This window comes from Cryptomeria japonica, chromosome 4, assembly GCF_030272615.1.
Source record: "Cryptomeria japonica chromosome 4, Sugi_1.0, whole genome shotgun sequence".
Taxonomy (NCBI): domain Eukaryota; kingdom Viridiplantae; phylum Streptophyta; class Pinopsida; order Cupressales; family Cupressaceae; genus Cryptomeria; species Cryptomeria japonica.
Window position 1 is genome coordinate 57,128,352 of NC_081408.1, and position 25,856 is coordinate 57,154,207.

The following is a 25,856-nucleotide window of genomic DNA, read 5'->3' on the forward strand; positions in this document are numbered from 1 at the left end:
ATTACTAATAAAAAGGAATGAACCAAGAGCGTTCATCAAATTTTTATCAATATCATGAAATGGAATTTAACTAGCAGCTCAAGATACATGTTAGCTTCTTACAAATGGAAAAATTGTTGGCTGACTTCCAATTCTTAACATGGCACATCATTAACTGTTTAAAGGAAGTTTGTCGCTACAGATTTACATAATTCCAAAATACCTGTTTCCAAAAGACAATTCGTTGCAATCAATTTTATAAAGTTCAGGTAGAGTACCTTCCATTTACTTAAAGGTGGTCATGGATAATTTATCTTTAGCCTTCAAAATATAAGAACAAATAAACCTTACCCAATAATTATATTTACAGCTATGTGCATACTTAAAGATGACCCAAATCCACCGGATCAAACAAAACTGTCTCAAGAAATTCTACTTAGATTAGCTACTCAGAATGATTAAGTGAAAACATCGTAGATGTTTGACATGGAAAACCAATGAAATGGGAAAACATGGAATCAACGAAGCTAATATATATAATCCCTTGGTCAGAATACACAGTTAAATGCAATTAAACTTGGAAAGCACACATAAACTATAGCTACACATTATGTAATAACCATCAAAGGTCTCCTTCACTGTAGCATGAAAGGCGGTACCTGCATGTTGTAAAGAACAACAAGTGGTTCTTTATCTATTGCCAAAGCATGAAATGATACAATTTGGACTTTACAGATTGATTCAGAAGGTTGAAAGTATCTACAGCCACTACAACTGTCCTATTAGGCTTTAAATTTCAGTTAGTTGGCAAGAGATTAGAAAAAGACAACATTCTCTTTGACAAGATTCCAAATGTGCTGCATATAAGAAATACAGCACAACTTAGTGCCTAACGGAAGTTAGCTTCTCAATACTAATAAATGTGGTCAATGACCTAGCTGTAGGGAATCAAACCTCCTTACAGCTATCCCCCATACAAAAGAAACGTTAACATTTGTGGCATGCGTAGGCTCTCCCATAAAATGAGGATCACTCTAGCCTGTTGACTGAAAAGTAGCCAAATTGTGAGTTGGCTGCATAACAACACCATGAACACCTGAAGCACTAGCGGATGGTTTCAATGGAGCACTGGCTGCAGCTGGATGTCTAGCTCCTAGATGTCCAGGAGCAGATGAATGCAACGAGCCAAATGAAGATTCAGGATTGTCAGACTTGGCTTGACTCTTTTTGTTGTCCAAAAGAAAGCTCCCTACAATCACCTGCATTCCAGTGTACAGCATAAAAACATAGCCAAAACAAAACAAAACAAAACAAGCATCAAAATTGTAGAACCTCTCTCAAATGTTACCTGCACTGGGGTGGCTGCCATTAGCATTCCAGACACTCCACCCCCAAAAACACGACCATCAGGACCAGCCAACGAAACACTTAACCCACCTGTTCTACTGCGTGTTCCATTATCATCAATTAACAAGAATGAGCCAGACAACGAAACTATATCAAAACGGCCCTGCAGAAATAAGATATGGAACATAAGTTCTAAGTGTATGTGGAGACACAATAGGCATCAATACAAAATGCACTAGCTAGAAACAAGCGAAAATAGCTGCATCTTCAATTGAACCGGCATAACCAAAAGGAAAGGAAATGAGACCAAAGCCACAAATGAAATGAAATCATGACAATACTCTGGAACATGGTCTTTATTCATTGAATCATGGAACTGGACACAAAGCTCCACTAAACGTTAAAAACGTTAAGGTGATTGATGAAATGTCCCTTTTGTTTGAGCAAAAAAATTTAATTTTGGGCCTGATCACTTCATATTATTATTGGTCCCATCACCATGAGATGTTTTAATTAGTGCTTTAAACACTTTAGCCTAATATAAATTCTAAAAGGGGAGCAATGGATGTAATTTAAAAGGATTTTAAAATACATGGGCAGAAAATAAAATAAATGTAGGACTCAAAAAAGGCAACTATAAAAGAATGGCAAAGGCAATCACTGTATTATGTTATTTTCACTATTCCTTGCATATTTTAGTTTTTCAGCTAAGTTGCAGGGTTTGCCTGCCTAGGGGCATGGTACCAGTCCGGTTCGGTCCAGATCTGGATCCTGGTCCAATACGCCTGCGTGTCCAGCTAGGGTCTATGCCCAGGCAAGCCAGTTCGTCTTGGGCAAACTCGGCCAAACAACGTAACTTTTTTTGCCAAATTTGATTAAAATTTGAAATCCACCACATGAAAATTAGAAACAAAACCCTAAAAGTGACTTTTATAACATTCACTTAGTTCATTTTTGCTCATTTGTTTTGCAAGCAGCTGTATTTTCCTTGCAGGTTGAGAAAAGTTTAGCTTCCAGCATCAAATAGGAATTGAAGATCAATTTTTGAAGCTTGATCAAGTGTTGCAGCTTCATTCCTACTCATTTGCAAGCTTCCATTGTTTACATTTTTTTCAGCCATTTTTGTTTCACAAACATGAAACATTATTTATTTAGTTTACCTATTTTTTTCAATTTTTAGTTTTTGTTTTTGAATGTGATCATTAAATTTATTGTCATAGGAACTAGAATGACATCTACCTCTTTCTCCATAGGCACAAATGAACAACAAAAATATAAATCAAATCCAAATTTTCCCCTATGGAAGTATGTTGATATTATACGACCACTTCTAGGAGGTGGGGGATTCCGTTGGAAATGCCAAAGATGTGATAATAGTTCATATTTTCAAGAGGTAGGCCATTTGTGTGGAATACCAGGAGGCATCAAAAACTGCCCTAGAAAAAATGGTGTCCCTATACCACAAGAGACAGTGTTAAAATATATTAGGGAGCATGAAGAAGCAGAAGAGAGAGAAGCCCAAAGATTAAATCAAACCATTTCAAAAAAATCAAAGGGAACGCAGCCCCCATTCCACAACTAAGCCTGAAAGTGAAGCACCCATTTCACGCAAAAGATCAAAGGGGCCTTTAGAAAGTGCATTTCAAAATGAAAGTTGAGACATTGTTGACCAAGATGTAGCAAGATGCATATATGCAAATGGTTTGGCTTTCAATGTTGCTCGCTCCCCATATTCGAAAAAGATGTTGAAAAGTGTTAATGAAGCTCCAAGGGGTTATAAGGGCCCAAGATATGGGAAGGTACGTGGAACGTTGTTGGAAAGAGAGGTCACGGGGGTTGAAGTTGCATTGAAGCTCATAAGAAATTTATGGACTGAGACAAGCATATCCATTGTTTTAGATGGGTGGAAAGCTTCCAAAAGTCATCCCTTGATCAATGTCATAGCAGTGTCCCCTGAAGGGGCAATGTTTTTGAAAGTTGTGGATTGTGAGGGTCAAGTAAAAGACAGGCAATTTAATGCAAATATTCTCATCTCTTCCATTGAGACAATGGGACCCCGTAATGTTGTTCAAGTCATAACGAACAACGAAAGAATTGTAAAGCTGTAGGTTTGTTGGTTGAGGAATGCCATCACCATATCTTTTGGACACCTTGTGCGGTCCACTCCCTCAATCTTATGCTACAAATGATTGGGAATAAAATTGATTAGATCAAACAGGTGTATGCAAAAGTCGAGGACATCTAGATGTTCATTATAAACTACCATGTCTTGGGGGAATTTTAGATATTTTTCAAGTTTGGAGCTATTGAAGGTAAGTGAAATAGTAATTTAATTTTACATTTTCTAATATTTTGATTTTCAATGTTCATAATTTGATTGTGTAATGTATAATCTTCTTTAAAGTTTGTCTTTAATATTTAATCAATTTGGCTTTAATTTTTGTTATAGGTTGCAAAGACCCATTTTGCATCTAACACAATTGTCTTGAGACAACTTGTGCAAGTTAAACTGGGACTTTGTAACATGGTGATCAACCAAAATTGAGCTATATGCAAAGCAGCACTGAGAGGGCAACAAGAATAAGGCAAAAGATATCAAATGACTCATCGTGGGATATTGTGAAGTATCTCCTTTGTTTCATTGAGCCCATTATGAGCATGAATCGAATACACTGACATTGATAGGTCTTGCATTGGAGAGGTTTATGATGGCATTGACTCAATGCTTGAGCAGATGAAGTGCATCATAAATACAAATGAGCAAGACCCCAAGAAGACTTTCTTCAAACAATTGTTGTAGAAAGGTGGAATAAGATGACCACTCCTTTACATCTTTTTGCCTATACCTTGACACCAAAGTACTAGAGCAATCAATTTCTTGATCAACCATGAAGGCTTGCACCATGGAGAGATTTCGAAGTGTTTTAAGGGTACAAGGCAGCATTCCTTAGATTCTTCCCTGAAGATGATGTGCAAGATTTGATTACAAATTAGTTCAGATATTTTGTGAATGCAAATGGTCTAAGTGTTGACACGTAGAAAGGTGGAATAAGATGACCACTCCTTTACATCTTGCCCATGCGTTGACACCAAAGTACTATAGCAATCAATTTCTTGATCAACCAGGAAGGCTTGCACCATGGAAAGATTTAGAAGTGTCTGAAGGGTACAAGGCAGCATTCTTTAGATTCTTCCCTAAAGATGTGCAAGATTTGATTACAAATGAGTTCACAGATTGTGTGAACGCAAATAGTCTTAAGTGTTGACGCTCTTCATCATAGGTTTAAGAAGGATGCTCATAGTTGGTGGTACTTCCATGGCACATGCTTCCAAAACTTACAGCCCCTCGCAATCAAAATTTTATCACAAGTATGTTTAATTAATTTATGTTTGTCACAAGCATAGTTGAAAATCTCGGACTCGCGAAAGATTCGGCAAGGACTCAGCAAAAAAAAAACCGTAGTTTTACAAAAAAACATAAAGAAATTAATGCATTTAGAGAACATAAGAGCCATAATTGAAACATTACACATGTCATGTGACCAACAAACGCACAATATTTGAAATTTCATCATTCATACTCTTCAAACTTTCAACTCTAAAATGTATAATACCAAGATTTCTTCAATGCTAATTATGTTGTTATATGGAGCCTAATCAGACTCAAAGGTTAAGTTTTCCCTACTTCCATCAGCACAGTTTCCCCCTATACTTTTTGATGGGGGTTTGGGGGCAGCGCCCCCAAGTTGGGGTCAAGGGGCAGTGCCCCACGAGGCCAAAAATACTTTTACTATTTTATAAAGGTGTCGGGTGTTATTTTTCTATTGGCCCACGTCCAATTAGGGTTACCCCTTAACCCCCAAAAAGGTCGAAAAGGGGGGGAGTTGCACCAAATGAAGGCAAAAAAAACGCATTTTTAAAGCTTACCTGATGGTTTTTCTGGGTCGCACGAGTCCATCTGAAAGACTCGCACGTCCGTGCAAAAGACTCGCGAGTCTTTCAAATGGACTCCCCAGGACTCGCCTCGCGAGTCCTTGGCGAGTCGACTCGTGGCTCCCACGGACTCGCGAGTCCGTGGCGAGTCCACGAGTTTTAAAACTATGGTCACAAATAAGTTTTATTTATAGTTTACTTTGTCTTCATAGGTTACTAGTTCATCTACATCAAAAAGAAATCGGAGAACATATTCTTTCATCCACTTAGTAAAGCGCAATAGATTGCAATCAAAAAGAGTAGAGAACTTTATATATGTGCATTCCAACTTGCATCTCCTTTCACACAAGCAACATGACTACAAGCAAGGGGAGTCAAAGATGTGGAATATAAGAGGCAAAACATACTAACTTGGATGCTTCCACTTCTCAACTTATTGCATTTGAGGACTCGGAATGCGAACACACTGATAGTGCAAGTGCAAGTGGCAGTGACGTTCGCATTGGTTCATCTAATGTCAATGCCAATGATGAGAAGGATGAGAATTATGAGTATGATGATGTTGACGATTTAGAGAATACATTGATGATTAAACGTTAAAACCATAGTTCCAATTGTTGAAACAATGATAGTTGAACTCGATATTATTATTTTTATATTGAACTTATTTATATGATGCTATGATGGTATAATCATGATGTTTTTGATTAAGGAAAAACAGGTTTTAAGGGACCTGAAACCCACTAACATATCATAAAGAAAAGCATTAGAAAAGCAAGATAGGACAAAACGAAGAAAGAAAGGCAACAAAAGATCAGCACAAAAGACAGCAACCAGAGAAAAGTACAGCAAAAGACCAGCGAGATACTAGCACACCTAAAACAAAATAGAACAAGGTGAAAATCTGTATGATCTCCTCAGCATCCTTGACAAGCATCATCATTGCATTTGCTGCCTCTTTAAGGTCTTTGCTTTCCTGCACCTGTTGATTACCTCTAGTCTTCAACTCCAACTCTTTAGCATTTTGCCTAGTTTTGAGTCTGGAAGAATGTTGGACAGAGCTAGAACCCGGCTCATCATCAACAATCACAGTATCTTTGTTCTGCTTATCCTTCTCCAAGCAGGCAACAAGAGCATTCATATTTTGGGAAGTCACCTTCATCACAGCCAAGCTATGCTCCATAACTCTGTCATTGAAGTCTGAACCAAAAAGGGTAATGATGAGATTAATATTAACCATTGATCCTGTCATAAAATAATTGCTCTCGAACGATATAATTAGCATCTTCCGCTAAAATGACCCCCTCATTAGCTAACAAATCGGCTACCCTATTACCTTCCCTAAAGGTATGGGTAATAACCACACTATCACAAGAATCTAACATTTTTTTTGCCTTATCAATGATATTTTGGATATTCCAAGAAAGGGAACTAATACCTTTAATAACCTAAATTATATTAAGGGAATCCCCCTCCAGCCTTTTTTTTTTTAAATTGAAACCTTGAGCAAACTGAAGACATTTTAACATTGTCAAAGCTTCTGCAAAATAGTTGTTTTGAATTCCAAAGGGAGAAGCAATCACAGCAACACAAAAGCCATGAGAATTTCTGATAACACCTCCCCCACCAGCATTACCCGGATTTCCTTTAGCTACACCATCAAAGTTCACCTTCACCCAATCATGAGGAGGGAACCTCCAAACCACATTATCTCTTCTACTCTTCAGATCAGACTTCCAAACCTTATTCAATAATTTCCACTCTGTAAGAATCCTTTTATCATTATCATTCATATCAATATAACTACACTGCTTGTTGCTTTTGTGAATGGTGTTGATGTTTTCTTTAATAGCACTACAAATCTTTTCAAAGACCACCTGAGAAGAACACTTAGTCTCCCTAAAAATTCTATTGTTTCTCTCCTTCCAAATATGCCCACAGGTCATAGGAAGAAGAAAGGACCAAAGGGTCTTGATGATGGGAAGCTTGGTAGGGAAAATCCAATGCCAAAGGACTTCCTTAAAACTATTCTACATAACCCAATCAACTTTCCATCGCGTCCACACTTTACCCCAAATTTCCCAGGTAAAAGAACAGTGAATGAACAAATGATCCACAGACTTAGCCTCTTTCTGACATAACTCACACCTATTAGGGATCATAAATCCTCTTCTGACCAAGTTATCAATAGTGAGAATCTTGTTATGAGTGGCAAGCCAGAAAAACATATTAACTTTAGGAATGAGGAATCTATTCCAAACTTTAGTCCATATAAAAGGTTACAAGCCTGAGTTGATATCTTTTCGTAAGCAGAAGCAACAGTAGAAGTACCCCTAGGATTACTCTTACATAAGAAGACATCATCTGAAGGTATAATCATGATGTTATGATTACAAGTTTATTGTGGTTTTGTTGTTTATATGATGCTATGTGACATTCTAAAATCTGCCTGAAAATTCCTCCAATAATGCACAAAAAGGAACCCTATGTAGATTCCCCTCAATGATGAACTAGGTTTTCATCCAATTCACGATTCTCCATAGGTTTTTGTCCTCTGGAAAATACCTAGCAAAGCTGCTCTGAGAAAGAATTATGAAAATTCACATACATAACGAGCAAATAAAATAATGAATTCTCTTTTATAAAACCCGTTTCTTACTTTGGATTCCAACGCCCTAATTAGCCACTTTTAATTTGGCTTTCAAGTCCAATTGTGGTTCCCATCCCTAGGTGGCATCCAATTTGAGGTAATAAAGTAACTTTATTTAGCTTTATAATTTAACATTATAAAATTACTTTATAATTTAACTTATTATCTTCTTTTAATTTTATAACTTAAAATTATAAAGTTACTTTATGATTTTCATTACTTGCCATAAATAGTCACTTAAATGATATTTTGCTATTTTTAGCAAAAGAGATTTTCTATTTTTAGCTAAAAGTGACTTATCCAAAAAATTGCATTATTTGCTCATAAATCAAGTCCACCAACTAACAATCTATAGCGTATAAAGTCCTCCCATGCGAAGAATAACATCTCCTATCCACTGCATTTACCTATGAAGATGGATGATACGCAAAACTCACCATCTGAGTGATCGTCTAGGAAAGAGGGGACATTACACAAGTTGAACTTCACTTTGTAGCAATGATGATACCTAGATGGAATCACACCAACTAGCTAAGGGGGTTTTCATCCATGAAACCAAAAATCTTGAGAGGATTTTAGTCCTCAAAAGATTCAAAAGAAATCAAGGTTCATTCTAACAACATAATAATATCATATTCACCAATCTATGTTCAAAATGACGCCCAACACCACCTCCTGATATGAGATTTTGGAGGGAAAAATGCAATTTAACATTGTGATAATTCATTTCCACTCAAGAGGACCTTTTTGAAATATTAATAACATTTCATGTGCAAAGGTCGCCTTATCTCTCCTAGGTGTCCACTTTTAAAATGCTTTATCACCTTTTCAACAAGATATTATACTTATGTCATTTAAATATTTAATATTTAGAACTTAAGTGATCATTTAAATTATTTACTTAAGTTACAAAAAGCACCGAAACCGTGAAACAACGTTGGAATCAAACTTTGGTCACACCAAAATGATATTGAAGATGTAGGATGATGATTGAAGCCAACCAAATGACTTACTAAAGATAGATTGCTCCTCCAAAAAGTTTGGATAAGCCACCAAAAGTCGAAATTAACTTTTGAAAGTGGCATGATGATTCGCATTGCCTATAAGAGCTCATTCCCAAGAACCAAAGTCATTGTTAACCAGCTTAGAGGCTCCAAGAAATTTGGAGTTCTTTGTCATAACCCTCTTTTTAGACCTGGATAAGACTTGCTATTATTACTATTATTATTATTACTATTATTATTATTATGAGTAATGTTAGATAGAAAAGATAAATTGGATAAGGTACAAATTTTAAATAAGAAGGAATAACAAATGGTGACACATGAGATTATTACTTCTAGTTACTTCAACCAAATGTAAAATTGGGACTCAACAAATTAATTGAGCACATGGTGTAGGAGAAAAGGGGGAAGGCCAAGACACTTGGCATAATTGAAGAGGAAAGTTATTCGTCAAGGAATAAATATTATATTTAGCAAATACTATGGCATAGGAGTTACAAGTTTATTCTATGACGAGAATAATTTTATTCATGGCATTTTTATGACAAGGGAGTTACAAACTCGTTTTTAATAAAATGGAGAAAATTTCAAATTCAAAAATTAAGGAATCAATGAACAAGTGTTAGCCTCACTCTGACAAGCCATAAGGAATATGTCATCGAATATGACAATAATAGTTTTGCATGGAACTATTTTGGGAAAAGAATCTCTAAATCATTAATTTCTTTTTGAAGTAAGAAATAGCTCTCTTTTTCTATATAATGAATACTATATTTTTGACAAAGGGAGTTCATTTTTGGTTATGTAATTTAGTCATTCAATTCTTAAGAAAACTGTTTCAAATTATGTTAGTTGTATGAGAAATTTTGTAAACATGTTTCATAATATGAGATAGAATTTTAGAGGTTTTTTGGAGAAGAGTTTGATTCAACAAGGTTTTCCTTCATCTTGTTGATCCAGGTTCCCTTCTTCCATTCTTTCATGATGCTTACTTTCATTGTTGTAAATCTAATTGCTCTTGCTTACTTTCTTGTTTTTCTTTCAAAATGGGAGAAGAGGGTGGATTTTATTTGCATGCATGTTGTATTTTTCTTTCTATGAAAAAATTTAAAAAATAAATGTAGATTTTAAAAGAGAGATATTTTGGTTTAAATTTGAAAGTTGGAATGCATGTAGTTATTTGAAAGATTTATATGTTAAAATGCATGTAGTTTCCTTTAAAAATATTGAAGAGTAATGTTTGATGCATGAAAATATTTATTTATTTATCTTTTTGAAAGGAATGCTAGATTAGTTTCATCCATTTTTTTTAAATAACTCATCTCTTCTCTTCTCTATAAAAAAATAAAATAAAATAAAACAAAATCTAAAGTTTTATTTCTAAAAAAAATCTTCTATAATTTGTTAAACATAAATATTGAATAATTTATATTATGTATCAAAATTTATTATAATTCATTAAATATTGAAGAATAGATGTTTAATAATAATATTCATTATAAATATAAGTAATTCTAATAAATAAATAAATAAAATGAATAATAGACATAATAGCATCTTAAAATAATATTAATCTAAAATAAATAACAATAAAAATTATGTCAAAAAGTCAAGGAAATGATGATACCATATTTATCGGTCTTCTTTTTTAAGTGGAGGCTTTTATTGAAGCTTTAAGCATTCATTCTAAAAAAAAATTTAAGAAAAAAAAAAGAAAAATATTCACTTTAATATATGAATAAATAATAAATGTGTATTATATAGGTAAAATTTTAAAATTATAACTATTAGATTTTATAAAGTACATCAAAAAAAAATTAATAGTAATAATTATTATATAGCTAGATTATTGTAGTAAATAATCAAATGAAAATAGTGATAATTTAAATAGTAAATGTATATCAATGTTGAGATGATATGAGGGAAAAGGAGTTGATTTTTCTAAATTGACAATTTAATTGAAAACATATTTTTTAAGTATATAAATAAGTTATAATAATATTATTAATAGAATACTATAATTTAAAAATAGAAATAAGAAAGAAAAAACTAAGAAAAAACATTATATATAAATTTATATCTATATAATTATGGCATTTAATTGTGACAATGTCGAGATGGGCATGTGCAGTGCATATTTTAGACATAAAGAAACTTAATAGATTTAACTCAAAATTTCTATTTTAAATATATTTTGTTAATAATAATTCACATTTTTAATATAAATATTACTAAGATTCTTGTTAATATTTATAATATTTATTTAAATATAATTTAATAATTGTTTACCATGATTTTCATATTTAACAAGTTAAATAAGAAAACAATTATGTATATATGTAAATAATATAAGTAATTTTAAAAAGATGAAGTATTGATTTTATTTCCATTTGAAATCTTTGAAGATGGAAGATGAATTTTATTGGATGAATCATATTACATACAACAATTTGAAAAATAGATGTGTCAATTAATTAAAATATTTAAAAATAATGTTAATAGGTAATTATTGGGAAAACATGTTATACTCCAAGTAGATAATTTTAGATATTATTTTAATAACAATTAATCAAATAAATGATATAAGTTCAATGATATAATGGAACTTATGAAATTAAACATCTTAGACTCTTATGATTAAATTCTTCCATAAGAAAATTGGTTTATTTTATTTGATAGGTATACTTATTTTTAAAATAATATAAGAAATTAGACTACATCCATGCATAATTAAGCTTAGCTTCCAAAATTAATTCTATTTAGTCTAAGTATTTTTATCTAAGAAAATAAGTTATTTTTGGAATTAATCAATTCTTTTGAGTAATTCAAGCTTGGTTGAACTAATCCCATCTAGTTGATTCATTTAAAGAAAATAGTACTATGGGTTTTACTTCCAAGTTCTATTATTGTATTGTTTTCATTGCAAGTAATAGTTAGTTTATCTCTCTATAATTTTGCAAAGGATTTGGCATTACTCTAAGAGCAACTAGAAATAGTTTGATTAAATTATTTATTAAGAGCCTTATTATTACTTACATTGGTTAACTAGCAAGTAATTAGACTTTTTTTTAATCTTATTTTCAAACAATTAGTATTTAAAAATAGTATGGTTATTTTGAAGCTTATTGTTAAATAGTTTTTCATAAATTTTAGTACCTTCCAAATATTAGGTTTCATATTTAAAAGTGCAATAGTTTTGTTTCAAAACAATTAGTTTAGCGATTAGTACCTTCATGTACTTAATTAAGGTTTTAGAGTTTAAACTATTTTCATAGTTTTCCTTTAAAGAATTGATTTGTTTATTTTCATTTTCAAGTAAATGTCCCTTTCAATAATTCCTTGCATATATTAGTTTTATTTTCATAATTGTATTAGTCTATTGTTTTACTTAAGATTCATGAATTTATAGTTGAATTCTTAGTTAGACAACTAAACAAGAGGAGATGAAACCAAAAACTTGGCTGTGTTTGGTATCTATGGTGCCTCTAGGTCAAGCTTACAGATAATGTCGTCATGTTGAACTACTGTACTTAACGCCTAATAAAGTTGCAAAAACGACATTTGCCTATAAACCGTCAAGGAGAAATAAGGGTCATTTGGAAGTTAAAATCCAAGGGACGGGTAATCCCCCTTGGACTCATAATCTAAAAAGATAAATTTTAAATGAATTTACATCCGCTTAATTAAACTTTAGAAAACCCCATTAGGGTTTGGTTGCGTGTGATATTTTGGAATTTTGTTATCTTGATGGAAATTCAATGGATGATAACGAGTCGAGGGTGATGTATATAATAGGAAATAGGACCTAGTTGTTTTAGGCCACAAGCAGAAGGCCACCTTGAACATTTTTGCTATAGAGCTACCATCGTGGGTAGCAACCGCGAAGAAACTGTCTAGGACATTGACCCTAAAAAGGGTTGTGTACCCACCAAATAGTTTACATTAAACCATAGTTGAAATCAGAACTACATATTTCACGCCTTGATCTCGTGCCAAAGCGGGTATGCAGGCAGTCTAGGGATAGAGTTTCCCTAGTACTCAGGCATTCAAGGATAGGGATTAGGAGACCATATAATAACAAATATTGATAATAAACTAGATGTTTTGCCTTGAATTAGACATTCACTTGCACTGACATGCTGACCTATCAAGGTGACTAGATAAAGATGAGCTTGGATTGTGTTATCAGCCTCTTTTTATATTTTGATGTCAATCAATATTTTTCCTCAAATTCAACCTGTATGGGGTTCACTCAAACTTCCACAAGTATTTCAAAAAAGTTGAGGAGCTTTGCAACTACTACTTCTGAAACAACCAAGTAGTTATAAATGGAATCATATTAGACTATGAAAAGCTATTGAGTGTCAGTGAGCAATCAGGTGTAATAGTTATAAGATTTTCATTTCATAAAAGAGTGTCTAAGGTGACAAGGAGGTCAATAATCTACTTTTCTCTTCAAGGAAACATTGTCTAATTTCGTATAGTCTTTTGCTTTAACAGTCATTATGATATGAATTATTGTGACTTGTCCATACAACTTACAAGAAATACATAAAAATCGTAAATATATATACATATTTGCAACATAAAATCAAGAACTGAGTTTAGAACACAACATAGCATCATATTATAAACAAAACCACCATAATTAAACATATTACTTCAATTTTGATTTTTCAACTTGAATGTCATGATAGACATTCATTGCATATCAGCAAAAAAAATTCTCAAGAATAAATTGGCAAATTAAAAGAATTTTGTTTTCAAAGAATTGTGTTTTAATTAGAGAATTTCTTAATTTCAAAAATGGAGAAATATAATGGCTACTTTATAATTTGAAGGCATTTTATTGCATAGAGATATGGAGAAAGCATATAAAAATAAGACCATATGAATTTGGGCATATAGAATGCCATTTGTGTTCATATCATCGATTACATTATAATGCACAAAGCATTATACATGATGCATAAATGATACTACATACTAATAATAGTTTCAAATTTTTCATTACAAAAAAAGGCCTAAATCATAACCAAAAAGATTGGAAAAAAAAGTTCACCGTTTAGGATTGCAATTTGGGCTATGTCGCTAAAAACAAGCAGCCCTAATGTATGCCTAAACATTGAAAAGAAATCAACATTTCGAGTTAGGATTTAGCGATCATGCAAAAAAAAGCCATGTTTTAAGTTTATTTTTTATCTATATTACCAATTTGTTCCTATTGGCCTGCCAGTTCAGGCCCAATCTAACTCAGATATGGGTTGGGATCCGATCTACCCTAGGGATTGTCTAGTGTCTTGCCAAAGACCTACGGGTCCATCCATGACGAACCCGAGCATACCTAAAGCAAATTTGGCAAGGGAGCAATCCCCAGTCGCAAGTTTTGGTGGCTTTCTAAGTTTCCCTAGAAAGCTAAAAATGCCCCCCAAAACCCTGCAACGTGGATTCCTATGCATTACAAAGACAAAAACTAAGTCATTTCTCTTATTGTGATTGCAAAACAAAAATATTTCTCTTATTGTGACTGCAAAATGATGTGTGCCATGAAGGATTGTGTGGTTTTGAATGCAAAATGATGCATTGCCCCTAGACCCTTTGGGGGCAAGGGCCTAGACCCCCCTACAAAAAGCACTACCCCTTGACCCCGCTAGGGACGTCGTCCCCAAACCCCCACAAGGGGCACTACCCCTAGACCCTTGTTAAGGGCATTACCCCCAAACTCAACAAGGGGCACTACCCACAAGGGTGTTCCTCCGAACCCCCATTAAACTCGTTTGATTTGTTAAGTAATCTCCAAGCTCAAGTTTGAAAACTATGCTTCCAAGTTTTCCTACACATCTTCACCTACAATACATCATCAAATTGGACAATCTTCTCTAAAATATTACTTGATACATGTTTTCCTTGTCGTCTATAATGCCTCCCATATTTGCATTTTGTCATTGCTTTCTTTTGATCCGAGATTGACTCTGTATATGCTATACTTTCACTATATGTATGTTATTCTTTTGTATTGGCATCCATGTGGTGCATCCTAATTACAATTATATTCTATTGGTAGTGTAAATATCACTGTTGATGTTGATAGTTGGTTATACTCATATTCGATGTTGATCATATATGCATGATGCTAATATTATGATATGACATGATGTTATATGATGACACGATATATATATATATATATATATATATATATATGCACAAGTATTTGTTGTGTTTTGGTTGACACAGGTGCGAGGCATCATCTCCACCTGGCTCCATAGCTCTAAGAGTGCCCATATCCCTGACGGTGCTTATAGGAGATAGCACACAAGCCATTTATGTCACCCAGCCCTTGCCATCATTCCTAATTTGGACGATTCTCCTAATCGCATGTGTTTCATAACCCCCAGTTACCATTTTGATAATGTCACTTACCCTAATGCATAATTGTGTAAGACACGTAACGACTGTTTGCACATAGTCAAACATTTGTAAATTGGTGTCATTTCAATGTGTATATAAATGATATTTTAATACTATTAAGCTGATTTAATATTTTATTGTGAAATGGCCTTATTTGTATTTGATTTATTGAGAATTGCATGATTTGTCTATAAGGATCATTTTAGGGTTTATTTAATATTCAAATTTTTTTTGATTTTATATTATTTTATTTCCTCACTCAAAAAGTGAGTTTATATTATGAATTGAAGTTCATTTTTAAACACTGTGTCATTTTTTTCTCATGTGCTCTCAAAAACACTGCCCTTGATTTTGGATTGGAGATTAAGGGAGTTCGGCTTGGTGGATTTTTGTGGCTATTGGCTCAAAGAATTGTCTTGGTAAAATCTATTAGCTGTCCAAAGATCTCATCCTCTTCCGTCGTCTCTAGTGTGCATTTGCAATTTGAAGTTTTGATCAAGTTCGACATAGGAATTCACATTTCTCCTTTGTTTCTCAATTAAACTGTTTCTAGTTTGTTTTGAATGATTTGTTGAATGAATTAAAGCATCTCTTCAAATTTAAATTTTGCCCTTTGGTTGTTTACATGAATTGTACGAATCGAATTTTGAAAATATGACTTCATATGGTGTTATGCAGCCCAATTTTCTTTGGATTGTCAAAATGGCAATTTGAGGGCATTTACATGTTGTTGGGTGGAAAAAAACCAATGGGTTTTCTCACATTTTTTATTTATGCATTTTGAAAATTTGTGCTTTTTGGAGGTCAATCAATGGTGGATAGCTTCATTGACTAGGTTTTGGTCCAATTTGAGATTTAATGAAAAGTGGATTTTTATATTTTTGAGTTGAAATTTTATTGTGGCATGATAGCATTATGTATGTTTGAATTGAGATCGATTCGGATCCAATTCCATTAAACCAAATGGTCATTTGGTGAATAGTGATATTGATGCACTGTTTTCGTGAACTCATTGAAATTGCACTTAAATTCTTCGTTCATTGGAGTGAGATGAGCTTAGGGTGTGAGCATTAGAGTCAAATTTGGGGAGTGGATCTCAATGGGGGTCGGAACCCAAACTGGCTGCCAAGGTAACTCATTGGAGAGTTACTAATTCAAGTGATACCATAATTAAAACATTGGGGAAAAACGCACTAATAAAATAATTGAGGATGTCCCTTGCATGCCTTGAGTGCTTGTATAGACTAAGGGTGTATTGGGAAGGCTTGGTTGTCTGTGGAGCATTTATCTGGCATGATCGAGTCTCCTTGTCTTCATGAGAGGACTCGGATCCACATGAGCCACCCCTTCGAGCTATGCAATGACACTCTCGTTTCTTGGTCTCTAATAGCCAACCCTTGTGTAGTTTGAGTAGTGACCTTATGTTAAACACCTCAAATGGGGTTTGATGTAATTAGAATACAACAGATATGGATTAGATTGGATTTAAGTGCCATATGTTGAAACTGAGCACGAAATATGGTTTTGTAACTTAAGCAATTAATGATGTATCATGTTAATATCTTAGGAACATTTCAATCGGTGCTCTAAAATGAACATGGTCATGAGTGCTTGACTGATTTAGTGTGGCTTTTAGTGAATCGGAGTCATTCCAAGCTCATTTAGGACAGCTTGTAGCGTGTCCCAAGGTTTCTCAACTTGGTGTCTAGATGGTGGAGACATTTACGAAGTGTCATGAAGTCAATTTTGGGCAGTTTAGGGTAGATTAAGTACCTTTTGGGCCCACCTAATTTCCAACTGGTCTTGTAGGTGTCACCTGATGACAAGGTAACACAATTCTTGTCCTATTTTCAAACCCTTTTGCCCAATTCTCTCAATTTGAGTGTCACAAGGACATTTTGAACTTCACCTAGGGTTTCAAGGTGTCCAGCAGTCCAATCTGTCCAACTGGGAAGATCACTAGTCAAGATAGATGCACATCTCAGAGGATGACAACACGAGTTTACTAGTCTGAAGGACACTAGCACGGATCAACGACTAATGTGAGAATTTAGGACACTAGAGCACCACGCATGTGTTCTAAAAACACACAAGTGTCCTATTGGGATCCCTGTGTCAAAGCAAGCGCCTATGTCTAGCCATTCAATCTAGAGAGGCTTTCGGGAGCTAGGGGTTTCATTTTGACACAATTTTGGATGCATTGCGAAGGTAGCGACGTTTGCGGACCCTTTAAAGGTGTCTTGAGCTGGTTTAGAGTTAGTTTGGATGGTGTCAAGGGCGTCCGATTGTGACTAGGGTTTCGTCGAAACTCATTAGTGACACCTAGGACCTAGCGATTGGTCCTATTTGTCGATTCAAATCTTGTAACTTTGGGAATGGCCTTGTGTGACCCTAATCACCTTAGTGACCTTTCCCTAGGGTTTGGGAGACCTTTTCCCTTGCTCAGTTGAAGTTTTGGGTGTTTAGCCTTCCGCTTGTGCATTGTCAACTATTGACAGTTGGGCCTAATTTTCAGGTTTGAAAATTAATCTTGAACTTTATCTATATTTTTCATGATTTTTCTTGTAAAAATCAACAAAAAAGTGCCAATTCATTGTTTAAATCATGGCTTTCAATGTCAGAAAATTGGCAGAACTGTAATTTCACAATTACAATTTATTTTGCAGTTTTTGCTTCTATGAAGCAATCTTTTATATTAAAATAATAAAATCAGCTATCAGTGTCGTATGATCATCATCATTGACATTAGACAATGATAGTTTTATTTTAGTTAATCCACAAGAATCAAATAGTTCTCAACCGAAGGATCAAAGTGGCCTCATTAAGAAAATGAAAAATCATGCTGGGAAAATGAACCACTTGATGGCAGGTGAATTAATAGCATGCCTCAAATATGGATATACCTTTGGTGCTGACTCTGGGACCAAGCAACTCAGCCTCATTGTCCAGGTTAATAAGCCACGTCAACCATGACCAAGAAAAGGAACAGCACTGTTTTTAAATACTTATTGCAGAGCAAGGGAAGACAAGAGGGAACATTTAAATCCAAGTAGGCTTCATCAATTCTACTGCAACATGCAGCTGTGGCACAATGCTGACTGTCCCAGTGACACTAACATGTTCATATGAGATGGAGGGCGGCTGAATACAACAAGCTGTTTCAAACTCCACACACTAGCTCACTTACACTTGGCAGCCAAGAGAGACACTCTTAGCCAGTAGTCAAGAAAATGAAATGGGCCTATAGAAAACCCATTTCTCAACTCCAGGTTCTGTCCAGGTTTGTTCTGGCCGAATCCAGGCCTGTTTAGACTCCAAATAGGCCCACGGGCAGATCAGATTCCAATCAGGCCAGACCCAGGCATGCTTTCTGACAAGTCAGTAACATGGCTGTCTAAGAATTTGGTCCCCTGTGTTGAATCCCTCTTTATCAAGTATGGTTTCAGTATGACGGATTTGGGATTTATCTGTTTATTATATCAAGCTTCACTAAGGATTATGACAAGGTGTACCCCATGAATCCATTAAAAAAATTAAAGAAATCATGGATTAGTAATACAGTATAAAAAACACTTAACAATTTCTCATAGATCAAATCTTGCATAAAAATAAAGCCATAAAACAAAGGTGAAGAAGAATCAACCAACATGTAGACAGCAAGACATATAAACAATGTCCACACCTCATATGTCACTGCTCCTCCAGAAGCAGCAGGCTGACGTAGAACCACATTAGATATAGCACCATGTGCTGAAAGAATGCAGGTTGCACGAGGCCCTTGTTGTGAAAATGACATAATTTTGGTTGCGATGTCCTGCATGTCATCAAGATCTCCTTTAAATTCAAGTCCAATTCTATGCTATCTTTATCAGTTTTTAAATCTATCAAGCTTCTCTCTTACATAGCCTTCATAAGATATATATATCAGAAGTACTCAATAATAAGTTTTAAAAGGAATTTAGTTTTTAAAACCATTCATATGGTTCTCCTATCACCAAAACTAAGAAAAACAACGTCAGTTCCAAGAAACTACACTTTAACAATAACCTGAAATCTTGAGAATTGATAAATAACTTTCAAGAGGATTAATCAAATCAACTATGTTGAACTCTCTAGAGTCAAATATTTTGTTTGAAAAATTGACTGTAAAATAAGCATCAGTAGTTGCAGCAGTAAAACTGCAAAAACAAATACCTAATGAAAGAATCAAATACATATTTATTAAAATCAAGTATACTACTCAATTATAGTGGTTATTCTACATTCATTTCTACTACAAACTTTATAAAATTTATTGCAGATAAAGCCTCCAAGTAGATTATCTCAAAGTAAAAGAGAGCAAGATGCTCAAAGCAAAAGATTAGTCGGATAAAGTATCACATTCATAGATAGAAGCACCTATAACTTGTTAGCAGTCTCTGAGAAGCAAGAAGCAAGAGGGTCCCACTAACTAAATGGGGAAACTAATTATTTCAGCGCATATCAAAAGTCTCATACGTGTCTTCCTCCTCTAAACATGAGCCTCTATACATTTATCATTTACATCGTGAATCATTTCTAGGCTAACATCTAATTTACTATTTTTTCTTGCATATTCCACCAAATAATCACACAATACATCAGAACAATGGTATTTGCAGGAGCTCTTAAATCAAACCCTGTGAATGTTAATTGTTAACTATGGAGTTTGGTTTCATTCATAGCTAATTATTTCTTCTTGTACAGCTCCAGTTCAAAAAAATACCATACCTGAACAAATCTTACCATAAAAATTCACCAATTGTCTCTACCATTGTTACTCAGCTTCACCATTAAATATAACTATTTCAGCTAATTTAATTTTCGAAGATTTAAGCAAATTTGCTCACATAGTTCTACACACAAGCCCCTTCCTTGACTTTATACACATTTTCAATAGTTTGGCAACTTTGGTTTGTGCCATAGCTAATTCGAATCCATTGTACAGCCAATTAATTTTCATCAAATGTCAGCAAATTTGTCAAGTCTACTTTGTGAGCTCTCTTCATCTTCCAGACTTACAAAAAAGAATTCATCAGATACAATTAGAACAGAATTGGATTCTTGTGTGGATTCTCCAGAAATGTTTACTTTTGCAGACTCTTCCTATTGAAACATCGAACATATTTTCATCATCTATATTTCAAAACAAACAAAAAACAGAAAAAACATCCTGACTACTCTGACTACGGTACATTTAGATAATTGTATATTCCAAAAGCCATACAGAGAATAGAAATGAAATAGCTTGTCAAACCTAAAAAACAAAAAACAGAAAACATCTTGACAACTCTGACTACAGTATATTGCAATATATTAAATGTTTCTTTTTCTACCAATTCTATCATTTGCCAATATTCATTGACGAGCAACCTATCTTGTAAATTTCCGGTTTAGTCTTCGAATAAAGTTTTTTAAAAGAAGCATCAAAATTTATTGACATTTTCATTAGAATCCATCCCTTCCAAAGGCGTATCTTTGTTTAAAGAAATTCATCTTAATTTTTACCCCTCCCTCCACAAAGTAGGTGTTAACAGAACCATCGATCACCTGTTCCAAAAATATCTCTTTGTCCCAATTGTGACCTCACCAATTGCTCCCCACAAGCTTCTGTCAGTCTTCCATAAAGTTACAGACAATTTTGTCAAGGCAAATCCACCTCACATCCACATGCTCACCATACATAGAACCACCACCAGATTCAGTAACATCAGAACATTGAATCTTCTTCAAGTCCAATTAAACAGCAATATGATTTTTTTTAAAAGACATGCCATCAATCATACACTCAATATATCAATCCACATACTAGACACAGCATTCATTACAGAATTACCATTGTAACAACATCATGCGACAAAGTAAATGCTTGAAATGGGAATTTATATTATTTAAGATAATAAATGATGCACAGATTAGCCAAATGGGCATCACTCAATTAGACAAAACTCCTAGACATTCTACTAGGATGTCTCACACCATGTTGACTACACTGAAAGAAGGGTTGACTTCATATAGACAAGATAATGGATGAATCTTGATACACAAACATGCATGGCAATTGGAAACAAGAACCCACAATGCACTGGATTCAGCAACAACATCAGAACATTAGATGTTCTTCGAGCAAAATAGCAATCCACATACTAGACACAACATTCATTAGAGAATTACCATTGCAACGACATTATGTGACAAAAGAAAGGCCTGAAATGGATATTTCTATCATTTTAGAGAACGCATAGATCAGCCAATTGGGCATCCCTCAAATTAGACAAAACTCCTAGACTCTCTACTAGGATGTCTCACACCATGCTGACTAAAATGCAAGGGTTGACCTAACATGGATAAGATAGTGTATGAACCTTGATACACAAACATAAATGGTGATTGGAAACAAGAACCTGCCCTAATTGCAACACTTACTAATCCATATTTCCACATAACAATGGTTTGCAATGCATGACTACATTATTATATATTTCATAGGCATTTACACTAGGTATTTGTGTAAATAACTCACCAGCTTAATATAAACACAACCAAATTTATTTTGAAATAAGGCCTAATGTTTTAATGATTCAAACAAAATTAATATTAAGGAATTTACACTAAGGCTCATTTTAAGTTTGACAAACTATTTCATTTCTATTCTCTTTATGGCTTGAGGAGCTCGCCCTACCCTCCTAGTTCAACTACTAGAACAAAATGAAAAAGACCTTATTAATAAACTCGTCATTGATCATTTGACTAGTTCCACCTGAAATAGTAAGACATAACCTTTGACATTTGACTAGTTCTCCATTGTGCACCTCTTGAATGAAATAGCAGATCAACATGCGCTTCATTTATTCATCCAAAACTTAAATTCATGTTCTTCAACATCTTCAAATGACTCTATTTGTTGCAGAGCGTCAGCAATTAATCTGACAATGTGCTTGTACCTCTAGATGCCTTAAGGTCAAATTGTTTTGCATGCAACTTCTTGCACTCTTTTGTACTTTGCCTCCTTAGAAGAAATAACAAGAATCAGCTGTTTCTTACTCAACCAAGAAACTATAACAAAGCCCACATGAAACACAAACCTAGATGTTAACTTTGCTCGTCAAGAAAGCCTCCCAATCTCAATTTGTATCTCTATGCATTCCAATAAAAGTTCAGGGTACCACAAACATATCTCAATAACCTGTTGGTTGCCTCCCAATTAACCATTTTGTGATCAAGTTCGTTCTGTGTGAGATAACTGAAATATGCTAGAACCTACCTCTAGAGAGTTTCATTCACATTCTTCTTAACAAATCTAAAATTCTTTAGCTCTGGTTCAAGGGGTATCAGAACATGTTAGCAACCAATTACCTGAATTTCATGAGCAGTTACTTCACATATTTTATTTTTGATACAAAACATGACTTGTCATTAGTCATTCCTCCAAGGCAGTTTTAATATGAACAAAGGAAAGAGATGAACAAAAAAGTGTGCTCCTCATGGAGAGAGCACAACAACATATAGATTCAGAAACACCCTGCTACAGCAACCTCACTAATGGAAGTTCAAGAACATCATTAATGATCTGCAACAACCTTACTTGTTACCTACAAGTGTAAATATTATAATACCCTCCCTCAATGACTAACCCAAAAACAGCATCACATTGTCCTGGAATTTGAGAAAGTAAACAAGACCAGGAGTTTCAGTCATTAAATCAGTAGGATGCTCCTGAGAAGCACAAAAGCAAAAAGAAATGTCTTCACAATCCACCAAATGCTGAATATAATAAGGATGAATATCAATGTGCATGGTTAGTGTAGAACACAGGTTTACTACTGGGGGGGGGGGGTCGGGGTCAATCAGTAGTAAATAAAACTTCAATCCTTATCAGAATTAATTCTTAAACAACTTAAAATTTTAATAAGTTTCATCTGAAAACTGAAAGAAATGAAAAGAGATGCCCAATAAAGACAAGATTTATGTAGAAACCCAAGATGGGAAAACCACGGTGAGAAATGCTGCTGGGATCTACTAATCCAGCCTCACAGTAAAAATGATTACAATTCTTTGAGGACACAAACTCACCAACTTCCTGTATGTGAGCATCAACTCACCAAACTTCCTATGTGAGGGCACCAACCCACCAAATTCTCCATACAATTACTTGAGCACCAACTCAAGAGTTTTAGAATTTCAATCTTCAGAAACAATACAATTATAAAGTTTGTTCAACAACAGCTCCGTAGATCATATATATATATAGATCAGTGTTAACAAACTGAAACTTATAAGACTGAATACAATTATACTGAGAAATGAGAGCCAAATATCTCTGTATATCTGCAATAATGATTTTCTGAAGAAAACAAGTCACACTGATAACCAAATTATTCCTGTGTGTTTGAACACTGAGAATGACCTGCAATCAATATTCCTCACAATACAATTAATCATCACAAATCAACAACCTGGCATCCACTGATAAACAAATGATCTCTCGTAGACTATACAGCCAATCACAAGAAAACACAAGATCTGCGAATCTGTTATAATGATTATACTCTAAGCATTGAGCAATTTCAGATGTCCTGTATCATGTTGTTCCCTTTCGGAATCTGTGACAACATCTGTAAATGTAAAATAGACTGTTATTGTTTCTGTGCAATCAGATTTGCTGTGGCTTCAATATCTGATATGTTAGAGTCAGATCGAAGAAATGAAAATCGATTATGTCTCTTATCGATTTGCCTCTGTAGGTACGAAGGCAAATGTATATATATATGTCACCGGTGTCTTCTAGTTTTTCTTATCCACATCGAACACCCCGTTAAATAGGAAGGATGGCGTATATATATTATTGTCTACATGGAATCGTGCCCCCACAGGGGGTCACGATCCTATGTGGAACCACGTGGTCCACATAGGGTCGTGACCCCTATGTGGAGCCACGATCCTCTACACTGGCGTTTCATAACTTTAACCAACCTTAACGTTTGCAAAGTGAATTTGTTAGTTAACACTAACAAAATTCCAATGTTTATTAAATCGTAAATAACAGAATGTGCGCTGATACAAACAGATTTAGTTTACGACTGAGACTATAATTTAACACTCCCTCTTAGTCTTAGGTGTATAGGCCTAAAATTTTAATTGAGCTCATCACTAATCTCATGAGAATCACATCACCTAGGTGTGAAGTATCAACTTGTGATACTAAGGATATACTCACTTTGATATCCAAGTTTTAAGTATCAGCCTATGATACTAAGGATATACTCACTTTGATATCCCTGTTATAGTATGTGCACTGACATTAATCTGCTTACATAATGTCTACTATAACTTATCATGTTACTGATATTCAAATTGTCTGATTTTAGTTTATATGATCTTCCAAACATTTATAAGATCGTCACCTTATGATGTTAAAATACAAGTGTTCATTAACTAAAGAATCGTCATCCTTTAGGAATGAACACAGGGAAAGGTTACATACTTCATATGCTCAAATATATGACCAAGAAGTTTACATAATTTTAGACATCAATTACATTTTAACCATACCAAGATACCTCCTGAAGTGATCAATTTTCACTCTTGCTAGGGGTTTGGTGAGAATGTCAGCTGTCTGATCTCCTGTATTGACATATTCCAGTCTTATTACCTTCCTCTCTGTCATGTCTCTTACATAGTGATATGGGATCTCCATGTGCTTGGATCTATCATGGAAAACTGGATTCACTGAAAGTTTAATGCAGCTCTGATTGTCACAATGAATGATAGTAGGCTTCAGACTTTCACCAAACAGTCCTACTATCAATTTCCTCAACCATGCGGCTTCCTTAGCTACCATGGATGCAGCTATATATTCAGCTTCTGTGGAGGTCTGAGCTACGGATGATTGTTTTCTGCAGATCCAAGATACCATAGCTGATCCTAAGCTAAAACGGCATCCTAAAGTGCTCTTCCTGTCTATCACGCTTCTAGCCTAGTCTGAATCAGAGTATCCATGTAGGTTCAATGCAGTGTGTTCATAATGCAGTCCATAGTCCAAGGTACCTTGTAGATATCTCAATATATGCTGCACTGCAACCAAATGTATTTCTTTGGGTTCAACCATGTGTTGGCTGAGTGCATTTACTGCATAACATATATCAGGTCTGGTATTGACCAGGTACATTAATGATCCAATAATCTGTCTGTATAATGTTGGATCTGCAAATTTGGAATCTGCTATAGCTTCTTTTAGTTTATGTAGGTTTGTTTCCATAGGAGATGACAATGGCTTACAATTCATCATTCCAAATCTCTTCAGAATGTCAATGGTGTATTTACCTTGGTTTAGGTAAATACCATCTGGCTTTTGCCATACTTCTAATCCAAGGAAATAATGGAGTAGACCTAAATCCTTCATCACAAACTCTGAAGCTAGTTCCTATTTGCATTTTGCAATGAGATGATCTTCGCCTGTAATTAATAAGTCATCTACATATAATATGAGTATCAGCATTTCACCTTTGATTATT

At 34.5% G+C, this 25,856-nt stretch overlaps 1 protein-coding gene across 2 annotated transcripts in view; it reads right to left on the bottom strand.

Annotated features, from left to right (window-relative positions):
- Nucleotides 1-545: 545 nt before the first annotated feature.
- The window catches only part of LOC131038995 (AT-hook motif nuclear-localized protein 10), an 83,125-nt gene continuing 57,814 nt past the window's right edge, over nt 546-25,856 (bottom strand). Inside the window, exons 3-5 of one of the 2 annotated variants that reach the window (XM_057971625.2) lie at nt 19,007-19,138; nt 1,328-1,489; nt 646-1,238 (exon numbers count right to left, since the gene is read on the bottom strand). In XM_057971625.2, coding sequence (XP_057827608.2) covers nt 1,014-1,238; nt 1,328-1,489; nt 19,007-19,138 — 519 coding nt within the window. In that variant the 3' untranslated portion in view covers nt 646-1,013. Of the gene's footprint in view, nt 1,239-1,327; nt 1,490-19,006; nt 19,139-25,856 lie in introns of both variants that reach the window. The other variant, XM_057971626.2, reaches the window with a different exon arrangement.